The sequence below is a fragment of the Diadema antillarum genome, unplaced genomic scaffold (genome assembly GCF_040938485.1).
Source record: "Diadema antillarum isolate AM-2024a unplaced genomic scaffold, OU_Dant_1.0 seq00001791_RagTag, whole genome shotgun sequence".
Lineage (NCBI taxonomy): Eukaryota > Metazoa > Echinodermata > Echinoidea > Diadematoida > Diadematidae > Diadema > Diadema antillarum.
In genome coordinates, this window is record NW_027272469.1 from 287,347 (window position 1) to 300,202 (window position 12,856).

General features: G+C 39.9%; 2 protein-coding genes across 2 annotated transcripts; both read right to left on the reverse strand.

The window, feature by feature from the left end:
- Positions 1 to 1,229: 1,229 nt before the first annotated feature.
- LOC139712312 (methionine adenosyltransferase 2 subunit beta-like) lies at positions 1,230 to 6,125 on the reverse strand. The gene is made up of 5 exons (XM_071624151.1): positions 5,886 to 6,125; positions 4,697 to 4,811; positions 3,911 to 4,063; positions 3,108 to 3,301; positions 1,230 to 1,528 (listed from the first exon to the last, which is right to left on the reverse strand). The coding sequence occupies exons 1-5, from the start codon at positions 6,063 to 6,065 to the stop codon at positions 1,265 to 1,267; spliced, it is 906 nt and encodes a 301-aa protein (XP_071480252.1). The 5' UTR covers positions 6,066 to 6,125; the 3' UTR covers positions 1,230 to 1,264.
- Positions 6,126 to 7,977: 1,852 nt separating this feature from the next.
- Positions 7,978 to 12,389, reverse strand: LOC139712311 (piggyBac transposable element-derived protein 4-like). Its single transcript, XM_071624150.1, has 4 exons — positions 12,320 to 12,389; positions 10,802 to 10,835; positions 9,298 to 10,012; positions 7,978 to 7,992 (listed from the first exon to the last, which is right to left on the reverse strand). The coding sequence occupies exons 1-4, from the start codon at positions 12,387 to 12,389 to the stop codon at positions 7,978 to 7,980; spliced, it is 834 nt and encodes a 277-aa protein (XP_071480251.1).
- Positions 12,390 to 12,856: the final 467 nt, after the last annotated feature.

Here is a 12,856-nt window from a genome sequence, read left to right on the forward strand (position 1 = left end):
TCTTTCTGTGCTGACCTGTGGGAATTCGAAGTTTCTGTGATTGCATGTGAGATAAATTATGGGCTAAAAAAAGAATAAGGAAGAATTTGTGCGAATACAAAATTTTTGTCCCAAACCAAACAGCAGGCAAAATCCCACACCTTGTAAAAACCAGCAAATTACTACAATTGTATTGAATAATCACTTTCTATACCTGTCAATATGAATGCTGTATGCTTGCAGTAAATAAATCTTCCAATGATTGTCACACAAATGTGTGCTCCATGCTATGTGAGCTCTCATTGGCTTCGTGGATAAGAGTAATGTGGGCCTGTCAATTGCTTGGGAGATGTCACTGTCTGTAGAAGTATGATTGACTCAGAAACATCCACACTTGACACTGTTGTTTGAGGGATAAGAATGTGTGTGCTTTCCATTCGTACTCAGTATACTTTGCATTCATTGACTGAAACCATGGTCACGTAACTGTCAGATCAGAAGCTAAGAAAAGTGATGCATTATTCACGAGCATAAGTTACAGTAATCGCTGGCACTGCTTGTGTACTTCTGAGAACTCATTGCGCTCACAGGTCCATATTCAAATAGCAGATTGTGTTTTCTGTTTTTTTGTTGTTGTTGTATTTGCATACCTTTATTACCACTAGTTTGCACCTACACAGCACCGTTGTATAATGTGATTGAGATGATATAAAGACGGTCTGTAGATGATGTCTCGATTCATTTACATACGTTACAAAAGGCAGGTCTTGTCTGAGACATGATCATTGTCAAATATAAGACATTCAACAGCAAATGTCAAAAAGTTGTTTTTTTTTTCTTTTTGCACTTTCCTGTCCCATTTCCTGTTCATCAATATTGCATTGTACTGTACTATGTATACAAGCCTAAAATACGAAATAGTAGATATGTCCATACAGTATACGTCTATGGGTGTGTTTAAAGTGTACGGATGCAGGGGTGCAAATACAATAAGGTAAATTAGCAAGACCCAATGACCTCTATATAACGGGACTCCCCTGTATATTTTTTATCTAAATTACATTTTTTCATATGAAAATATACTTACTGTAAAAAGATTAAAATACACTTTTACATAAATCTCTGAAATATTCCTCTAGCCTCGAAAATCAGCCTAGTAATACAAGGTGTATGAAGCTGTAAATGCCACCAATATTGGAAACGCAGATCTTTTACGCTGTACGTCATTCACAGCATTGTCATCCCTCCTTTTCTCAACCAATATATTTTGTCACAAAAGTTCTCTTCATCTTTGATTCACGAACGACTCCAGGCTGCCTTTGATGCCAACCCGAAATAGCGTATCTGATACTTTGACCCCGAGACTGGTCACGCTTGATACATCCATGGCGGCATTGGCAGGGCGGGGCGTTCCCGCAGCAGGGGCACTGGTATTTGCAGTGATATGGTGGCTGGGGAGCTGGAAGACATCTGTGATGATGGTGGCCATCTGGTATCTGGTCAGCTGCTCTGATGTGTTCCAGTGGAAGATACCCTTTACCTCATGACCCTGCGAAGATAGATTAAACAGGGATGAGGTACCATAGATAAACACAGAGATTAAAACAATCAATACCCTGCCATAGGAAGGCATGTGACTTGCACATTCTTTCATTCATATTTCCTCTGATTATCATGAATCCTGAATTCTAGAGTATTCAAACATACATCAACCTGATCATCTGAAGGGCTTTTTACACTCGCAAATTTTTGCTTAGTCCCGTACCAACGGTGGAGCTAAGGGGGGGGGGGGGGGGCCCTTAGCCCCACCCTTGGTACCGGACTTTCCTTAGCCCACTTTCTGTTTACACTTGTTTTTGCCAAAGTGGGCTAGCCCCACCGATAATCCCGTACTATCTGGCCCTGCAAAATATCAGGGTTAGCACCTCAATTGCGGTGCTAACCCCGCAATTGCGGTGCCAAGCAAGCGAGTGTAAACAGAACGAAAAAATAATCCGGGGCTAAGCGACGGAGACGAAGTCCGACCCCCACTGACCAATTAGAAATGAGGTAATCAGGTGCTGCCGGTGCGTTATTGCACTTGTACAGTGCACAGTGTAATCATGAATATTCATATGGTTTGGAAAGTACGGGACTAAGAAATACAAGTGTAAAAAGTCAGTTTTCTCCTTAGCCCAGTACAAGAGCTTAGTACGGGATTTATTGGCGAGTGTAAAAAGCTGAAAAAATTGGTACGGGACAAACGACACTCCTGGGTCAGAGAAAGTATGGGATTAAGAAACACATGTGTAAGAAGGGCTTGAGAGGTCTCTTACATTCAGTTGATAGAATGAAATCAAACACCAAACTTCATGGTTCCCAAGCGCTAGGAGATTGTTCAACCAACTTCAGTCTTCTCTTTTGCATGATATTGCTACATGGATAGCTTAAGATCTATGAATGCATTACTCTTCAACTACTTGTTTACATACACGTTGTTGGGTAATATTCAGAATAATAATTCATACATTAGTGATGCAGTTACAGTTGGTTCTCAGGGCTGTTTCATATATTTCTGTCGACATTTCCAAGCTCAGACTCTGCTAGTTAAAAAATGAAATTCACACAGCTTGTTCAGGCATCAGCTTGAGATCTATGGCACTTAACAATGAGAACATCTTGCTGACTTTCTTCACACGCACACACACTCAAAAATATATTACTGCGCACCATGAAAGTCCATCATCAAAGCTGGTAAACAGTCAATTTCATGGTCTGGTGTTTTGCAGTTACAGAGTATAAAAATTATTCTAAGCTCTCTGATTAGAAAATATACAATTTTTCTAACTTTATTTCCAAAAGCTTCCAAAGTTTTGAGAAAATTAACTTTAAAGTTAGCTGGAGTTGAGCCTGACAGAAGTTAGCAATCTAAACACAAGTTTATGTACTTCACACACCAATTCACACTGTTCATTAAATCATCTCATTTGACATTCAATATTCCATGCTATATCATTTGCAATCTATTTAAAGTAACACGGCGATGAGTCACAAATCACTGGACATAATGTCATCAATCAAGGCGTCTGAAAATGTTTGTGAAGCATTATGATGGACAATATTTGTGTATGGACATGTTACATGCTCACTTGTGAATATTTTTCAGCCATCTGAAGGAGAACTTGGGCAACATCATTCACGTGGGTCGGCCTGCGCTGCTGGTAGTTGCACATTTCAACCACTTTGCTGGTGTCCGTTATCTGGGATAGGATGAAGGTGGCAGAACTCTCATTCAATCGCTCCACTGGACCGTAGAGGAGGGGTAACCGCAAGATGGCACCACCTTAAAGAGAGAGATTAGTGACACCATTATCATCACCTTTATCATCACCATGACAGTCATTACCATAATCAACATCACCAATAGCCTCAACATCATCATCAATGCTCGATATTAGCAGTGGCGTAGTAGCCCAAGGCCACCAGAAATAAATGTCAGGCCACCATTTTTTAAGAAATATGTTTTGGTGGCGTGATTGGGTCACATTACCTTTATCAATGCTACATAATACACAAGCATCACATACCATCATCACCACTAGCTACCACAAGTGCTTGTCCTGGTTTGATGCCATCATTTGGCACCATTAGCACCATCCCTCATTTGTTTAAGACAGAAAAATATATCCATGGCAACCACTGCTTAATACCACCGTATCACTGACAGTAGTGTCTTTGATAACACACCATCTTGCAAATGTGATAGAATATATTTTGAATGGTTCATGACTGGCTTTTTTAACATTCAAAATATCAGTACAAAAACTTTGAGAACTGTTTGTATAATTCGTTGACACAAAGACATTTTATCAATGAACAAGAAATTTACCACGAAACCATAGAGTGTACATTAGTCTGTATCAAAGTAATTAGCTGAATAATGAGCCAATACCTGGATAGTTTGTTAGAGTGGCAATTTCTCCATCTCGCTTGCTCTGCCCGTATTTGTTGAGAGGATTTGGTTCATCGGAGGTCCTGTATGGAGCCTTCTTGCCATCAAACACATAGTTTGTGCTGATGTACACCAGCATGATGCCTCTTGAAGCTGTACATGTAAAATCAAGGAAATTCTTGATGACAATGACCAATAACGTACACACTTTCAAGCAGCACTCTATGATTTATGTTATTCTGTTCTCCCTTTCTAACAACGATTATGGGAGCCAAGTTGGCAGGGGAATACATTTTTTTTTTCTATAATGCAAATACAATTAATAGCAACTGAACAAGTTTTATCTCAATGGCAATCCATAGATGCTACTCTTTAAATTAACCCATTGAAGATGGGTTGATTTTGCTACAACACACATTTCCCATAGACCCCAGTCCAAGTATTCTCAAAGAATTGAGTTTGTAGTGCAGAGTTTGAAAAATTCTGTGCGCAGCAACAGCTGGTAAACAAAAGACAGAATTCTCAGCCTGTTTCCTCCAACAACACATCATATTAAAAAAAGTCAAGAAATCAGGACTTTTCATGGACTAGTAAGTTTCAGCTGAAAAACAATCAACCAAAAACTTAAATGTCAAGGCTTTTTCTTCACAACAGGCATATTATGTCTTTCAGTTGCCTTACAACCATTCTTGACATCTGAACAGCATAATATTGTAATTTTCCACAATCTTTGAAACATCAATGATTATACACCAAGATGAGAATCATGGCTTGATAGGTACTTACCACACTCTTGTGCAATCACAGCAGTTGCAGCCACATTCAGTTGCTTGACGTCCTCTGGATTTCTCTCTACAACATCGGTCCTCCTCTCCGCAGCAGCATGAATGACAACATCAGGCTGAAGGATGGACAGTGGAAAGTGACAAAACACTGATTAACACCACTCCACTTTAACCCATCAAGTCCCGCAAAACACATTTCTGTGTCATTGCTAAATTGATAATTGATTCTTAAATTGGCTTCATATTTTGGAAGATTGAAGTTCTTGTTTCTCTTTCAAATGACAAATATTTGTGTCTTCCTGATTCTATGCACCTGCACTGACTTTTATCAACACCATCTTATTGTTTTCAAGAAAACATATACTGTAAAAGTGGATATTTTCGCGCGACTAATTTTTCGCGCTTGGCCCAGAAAGAAGAGTTTCGCGTGTTTTTAATTCCGTGGAATCAAGACATCACGCACAGGAACATATGGCAAGCTAAAATATTCGCGTGCTTTCATTTTCGCGCTAGTTTTTGGTTGCGCGAAATGCGCGAAAATTACAACACCGCAAAAATTTCCACTTTTACAGTAATTCAGTGTTGCCAATCTAATGAAATAATGATCATTTCTGAAGCAAGATTTCCCAAGTACTCGATGAGTTAAAACAGTACAATGGCTGGAGGAGAATACCAAAAGACATGCTGGGCTTTGTTTGCTGAAATGCTTGTATTTGGAGGTATAAATCTGTATGGATATTTGTCAATGAAATAAAGTGAGAAAGAAGATAAGTAAATATGCTTAGTGCTACAAACCCATTGCCCATGACGTGCAAAACTCACTGTTAGGTGAGTAAGATGAATGGGAACTAGCCAGTTTAAAAACAAAACAAAAATAAACGAGTGGAGTGCTTGCCAGAATACCGGTACTCATAGATTTATGTAAGTGGGAAGAATTTCTGTAGAATTACCCAGATAATGTGGTTACATATCATTTGCATACACAGAATTTGACATTAATTTTGTATGAATTGAAAAACAATGCTACGAAGACCCCCCCCCCAAAAAAAAAAAAAAAAAAAAAAAAAAAAAGTTGGGTTAATTAATATGCACATATGAAGAAATTAAACTTTCATTTCAAAGACCAAATGGTGCAAACTGCTGTCATTGAAGTAAGTCACGCCCAACCTCATCACTCAAGTTTTCCGTACCTGAAATTCTCTAATCACACTCCTGATGGCCTCAGAATCACGTAGATCAACCTTCTTCAGCTTCTCACCGGCCCTTGAGAAGCCCAGGCCAAGGACGTCCCACGAGGCTGACAGGAAGGTGGCCATCACAGCCCGGCCCAGGAGCCCTGAGGCCCCTGTGACCAGGACCTTCCTGGTCATACTCCTCTCCACTCCCTCAATCCCTGCAAAACAACCTTCAATACCACTGGTACTGCATCAGCTACAATGTCTCTGCATGTTTCAAAAAGTATGAGTACCAAGAAAATATTCAGTAGTGAATGTTTAAATCATGCATTCTGCAAGGCAAGGGTATGAGATTCCTTCACATAAATCTAACAGCAAAATGGGTGGAGAAATTTTTTTTTTTCACTACCACAAGCAGTTTTCAGCATTGTCTAGCTAGCAGAGACTCCAACTCTCCCGTTTTCGATGGGAGATCTCCCGCCGAAATCCCATTTTTGCAAAATCTCCCGTTCTCCCGCTTGAGATTTAATTTCTCCCGCCCTGGTTCTGTGTCTCCCGCTTGAAATGATTTCTTACTTAATATCATTGTATGTTGAAAAAATTAGCCTTAGATAGCATAAGAGAGCATCTAGAACCCTAGAGCAAGGAACTTCGCACATATCAAATTGGAGTCTCCCGTTTGCTAGGGGTTTCAGGCGGGAGAATCTCCCGATCAGAAGGTGCTTAGGGTTGGAGTCTCTGAGCTAGTTATGTCAGATTGACGACAGACTTAAAACATTCCTCATGTAATCAGCCTTTCAAGGCCTGCCTGCACAAATGCCATTCTGAAGAACTTGCCAACCATTCTAGTAGTAAAATCTTGTTCCATACTATGTCCTTACTTTGCTCTCAACTCGAGCTTAACTTTAAAAATCAATATCTTAATGTCTCAATTAAATTGGGGTGTTACTTAAGCATATAACTCTTGGGCGCTCCCAGAGTTGTACAGTTGTAAACTGGGGGGGGGGGGGGGGGGGGGGGGGAGCTTCGCGTTCGGCTGGTCGCAGTTAGGGGGTTACCTGTCTACTAAATATCATCCTTCGCTTCAAGATGCTTCATAAAGAGCGTCAACACACCAAATCATAAGTAATCATCGACACTACTTTTGGATATCAAATCTTAGAGAGATCCGTCTGTCCGGTGGAGTCTTTTGCAGTCTCTGCAGAACATACATTGTATCCCAGATGACCAGATACAGACCGATCTTTCAATCAAGGATAATCTATACTTCTACAGTAGACTGTATATACACTGTGTCCTAAAAAAAGAACTGAAAAAACACCTGTTGTGTTATATGAGTGCACTACATTTATCACAAGTGTACACATATTCCATGTATTCTATATTTGAGTGATACGGTCAGAGCAGCAGTCATTACATGATGCTAGTTTATGATAGTGGATTAAAGTTGTTCATTTTATCGTCAAACAACTATGTCCTCTGTTCATCATTGAATCCGGTCCACTATTACAACAACACCAAGAGTTTGGCACACATGGACAGGTAGAATTTTAATAGAACTTATAGTAAATACAACTATGTTATTGCCCCTACTATAATCATTAATATGTAATATGATTAAATTTAGGTGGCTTGAGGATTAGTAGAGTTAGTAGAGTTTAGGATTAGGGTTAGGGTTCAGTTTGGGTAATAGGGTAATGTTGATCTTGGTGCCCTTGCCTAGTCTTAATACTAAATAATCTTTATTTAGGGTAGGTCTAATGCGGTGCAAACTTCAGAGCTATTTACACACCCCTTTCACTGTATTTTAACCCTTTACCATCCATGTAGCCACTGTTATATGTACTTAGTGACCACAGTACATTTTAGATTTGAAGCCCTCTAGCACAAACATATATCATACTACTGCAATGAGTCATATATCATTTGAAAGCTTAGACTTCAAATTTTAATTGACATTTTATACATTTGAGTTCAAGGTCATTACATGGTAAAAAGTCATGATGTAATAGTTTACATAATTCAATAAAAAACATAAGAGATGATGCTTTTCATGAAAATAACATCAATTTTCACCCATAAGCTCAGCCAAATGCTGCAAAAGCAATCACAGGCCACTTCCCTGGACATTCACATATAAAGTCACACAAAGTAGTCAAGAATCATGCAAATAAATTTGAATATTCATTACAATGAGTGAATATACAATTTATTGCAATTTATGGCGAACATACAAAATATATGAAGCAACATTTAGTATCCATTACCAAATAGCACTCATAGAAAGTTAGTTACACAACTTGTCCAGTTAATGTCAAATCATGAGAATACTTTGAGAAATAGTGATATTCAAATTTAATGACATTGTCGAAGGTCATGCATAATTTGCATAATTTCTAAAAAACGATAAGAAAAATCCAATTTAGTGGCATCTAACCACATTTTTCAAGTTTCCTTCCACAACTTTTTGGAAAATAAATTGTTCTTTGCCATATAGAAACATTAGAAACACTTTTCCACGCTGTTGTACAATAATATGGAATGGTAAGAGTCACTTGAGTAGAAGAAGGGCATTAACTGCATAGACTGTGTACAGAGTTAGACACAAGAAATGGGAGGGAAAATCAATTGTACTCTCTATTATGTGAGGGAAAGGTGTCAATATGTTGAATGTTGCTCATTGTTCATGTACACACTTGAATATTTCATTTACTTTTTGACACGAGTACTCCTACATTTATTATTTTTTTGATTTGTAGCTCTTCACTGCCATAATTTCTCTCAACTCAGCTCCTTCTGCTGAAGGAGCATGAACTTTCAACATGCACTGTCTCGTTTTGTCCATGCAGAAATAATGCTCACACCCTTTGCAATAATAATGGGTTCTTATGTTTGGACGTGATTGAACTGGTAAATCATTGGTGAGCCAACAAAGAGAACACCTCTGCCTGTCACGCACTTCTATGTCACTTATTTGACATTGGGAAAAGGTCTCTGCATTGACTTCCATTTTCTTCCTTTTTCGTTCTTCTCTTCTTCTTTCATTCTTTTGTTCAGCACTCAATCTTTTTTTCTTTTTTGTTTCTTCTCGAATGTTTACATTTTGAAGAAAACTTTTGAGATCATTTCTGTCCAAATTCATTAGCTGCACTACTATATCTTTCCGAAACTCGATATGGGGATATCTGGAATCAATATTATCAATGAATGACTGAGGGTCTTCCACACCTTGAAAATATTCTCTCACTGCTTCAGGATTATTCTTGAGCCATTTTTTGTATAAAATGTATGCATTGACAACAGAAATATCTATCACATGAAAGAATAATGTTTTCCACCACTTTGTTGTCTTCTGTAACACATTGTACTTATTTATCAATTGATCAGAAAGGTCAACTCCACCCATGTTCTGATTATAATCCTTTACAACTTCGGGTTGTTGTACCTCTCGTACCTCCCATTTCTCAGCCACTTTGACACGACGCTGCACATTGCGAACATTTTGAGGCAAGTGGCGATGCATTGTTGACATTATAGTGACTAACTTTTTGTCTTTCCACTGGACACAAAGGATTTCATTCATTCGTGTCCAGCGCATGTCCCCCCTCTCTGCCTGTTTCGCCCACTCTTTACTGGTGTCTTTCATGTCACGAGGAAAATGTTTTCGATTGGGTAGTATTGTTCCGGTAACAAAAGTTCTCAATTTGTATAAATCTTTCAGTAGCTGGACACTTGTGTAAAAATTATCTATATAAACGCAATAGCCTTGCCCGAGATACTCTTCCAATAAGTCAAAAACTACTGTATAACCTAATCCATGTTGAAGTCTATTACCATCTTGTTTACCTGTGTAGACAAAAAAATTGCTTGTGTATCCTGTGTCTGCATCAGCTAACACCCATAATTTGAATCCCCACTTCACTGGTTTATCTTTGATATACTGCCGCATGCCCGATCTCCCTTTACTTTTCACCATGCGTTCATCTATGGAGATGCTTCTACCAGGTTGAAATAAAAGCAAACACTTCTCTCTGATAAAATCCAAACAATATTTCACTGCAGTTAGTTTTCCTTCTGTTCTTCTGTTTTCCTTCTCATGATCTACGACATGCAAGAACTGTAATATTTCCTCAAATCTTTTTCTAGTACCAAAAGCACGAGCAATCGGAGTAAACAAAGTCCATGAACTGTTCCAATAATCTGCAGTCGACGGTAGCTCGTGAAACCCCATACATATTATCAGCCCAATAAAGGAGTACATTTCTTCAGGGGTCACTGGATTACTCCAGAACCCCTCCCTATCACCATAGCTTGAGTACCTGTGGATATTAGCCTCTGCATATTTGTTTGTGAAGTTACAAATTATAGAAATGAATTCAAGAGTGAAAAACAACTTGAAGAATTGAATGGGTTTGTTGAGCCCTATCCTTCGTTGCCGTGTCATCCGGTCAAATTGTGGACCTGGTTCTCGTGACGGCCGGAAGAACTCTTGCTCAGCAGCAGTGGGCCCTCCCCCAGTTTCATCCATGTCATCATATGTGTGGAATGACCTGAAAAAAAAAAAAAAAATTAGCATATAGATTTACAGGCTGTATACAGAATGGGACTGAATAAAGTAGTGACATACAACACTAAATAATACTTGTACCACAACCATGCATCCACACATTACCAAACAAATAAAAATAATATATCTTTTTTTTATCTCCACACCATCAATATATGTTTTTTTTTTTGTGTGTGTGTTTGGAATATCTCGTCATACTGATACAATGTTATCATTAGTCTGTATTCATTCACAAATATAGTTCAACACATCATGCAGCTGTATTTCATATTTTACTGGAAATATGGGTGTATATTTACCTTCCCATTGGGAGAACAGGCGTTGGTTGTCTTCTTCCTCGACCTCTTCCTCTGCCTCTCCCTACTGCTCCTCTGTGTTGGTCTTGGACTTGCTGGTCACTATAAACAAACAGAAGATTATTCTTTACAATAAAGATTAATTTTGTTTGGCATCATGACTCATAACTTGTAGTGCTTTATACAATTATAGATAAATAATCTCGTGCTAAATCAAAATAAAAGCAGTATGTAATGTGATTTCATCAACACAGTTGAATCACCGGTGGCCATTTTGTTTCAAATTATAACATAGCAACGTTTGCCAAGGGCAAATTAATTGCTCTTGACATTGATATAAATAATTCCCATGTAAAATCACTTAGAGATTTGTATTCACTGTGTCATAGTAAGTAACTTTTATGTACAAACTTACCTTGTACCAGGGTGTTCTGTGTGAGAATCAGGCTCTTGATCAAAATATACTGCGTTGTCCCTCTGGAAATCACTTTTAAGTTTCAGATGTGTCCATTGATGATCCTTCTGAAGATGATGGCTCATATTCACTATGAGAATCATTTTCTGATTCACTTCGAGAATCAGAGTTATTGCTGAAGAGTGTCTCTTCATTTTGAGAGGTTTTGTTACTCATGGTGACAAAAAAAAAAGCGCCAAATTTTACACATAATACCTCGACACTATATGCACACATGTATCTTAAATGAAGCAAAATCTAAAATGGTGGGCCCCATGGAGCCTCAAGACCCACTGACATATTCATGACACCCTGAGCTTATCTGGGTTGAAAGAAGAAAGTCTGGCAGCTAGGCTGGCCTTGATGAGTGATATATACCACATACATGTGACTCACAGCCATTTGACCCATATAGGTCAGGGGGTAAAAAAAACTGGTTTGGGCAGTCTGGATCTAGTGGATGCAAGTGTACCATGGGTGGTACAATTGGTGGCACGAGGCTGGGGTAGTGGTAGGGTAGTGGTAAAGGGTACTAACAAGTGTCGTACTTCGCACTGCATCTGGCTCAGGCTACTTCAGAGCAGAGCTGCAGAGGTTTTTTCACCTAACCTCCCCGTTCAGAGCATGGACCTATGTTGTAGGTCCATGTTCAGAGTAAGCCCTGGCACCCCTACCCCTATATTGCAGGTGTGTGTGTGTGGGGGGGGGGGGGGGCGGGTAACCCCGGGGCGCTCCTTGTTCACACAGAATTTGCAGGTGTGTGTGGGGGGGGGGGGCGGGTAACCCCGGGGCGCTCCTTGTTCACACAGAATTTGCAGGTGTGTGTGTGTGTGTGGGGGGGGGGGTGGGGGGCGGGTAACCCCGGGGCGCTCCTTGTTCACACAGAATTACACTGCCACGCACTGGTTGTCTGTAGCGCGATAGACGTAGACCCTATCTCCGATGATCTAGACTAGACTAGGGCCTACATATAATTATATGGAACTCTTTCCAACAACTTTAGTGATTGTTGTTATCAGCTGCAATATTCAATCAGTAGATCTATGGCTATGCCTTCCTTTGACAATACGCGCTGAGATCACAAGCCAAGTTAGTTACTGTCGACGTGGCCCGCATGGCCGCAACTATTCACCGTTTACTCTTCGAGGGATGTTCCGCGCGCCGCGCCGCGGACAAGTCTGGCTGGCTGCTCGCTCCGCCATCGCGCCATGGCATGGTACGTGAACATGGTGAAGCCACAACTACACAAGTCACAATAATTATTACAGCCTGTACTACTTAGTCGGATTCTTGGCCAACATTCTTGCCTGCACTCATGTCTCAATTGCTACAATATATCTTACATAATATGATCGTCTTCAAGTAGTTACCAAAGTGCTGCTTTCACCACCACCTCACCGCGCTGACAGGACGACTCTAGCTCTGCTTAGTTGGCGTCTGCTACTGCTAGGTTGTACATTATGCACACAGCGTTAACTACGAGTGGGATCAACAGTGGCCGGCTGGCTGCGCGCACTCGAGGCCTACCGTACCACGGCCGGCCTAGGAAATGCAGAGTTTCCTGCCGTGCCCTTCGTCACACCAGCCTGGTTGGTTGGTCGTTAGTTCAATTCGGGTTTGGGGTGCTTGATGATAAACGAACGCATATTTATGGGTGGTCTGTTTTGAC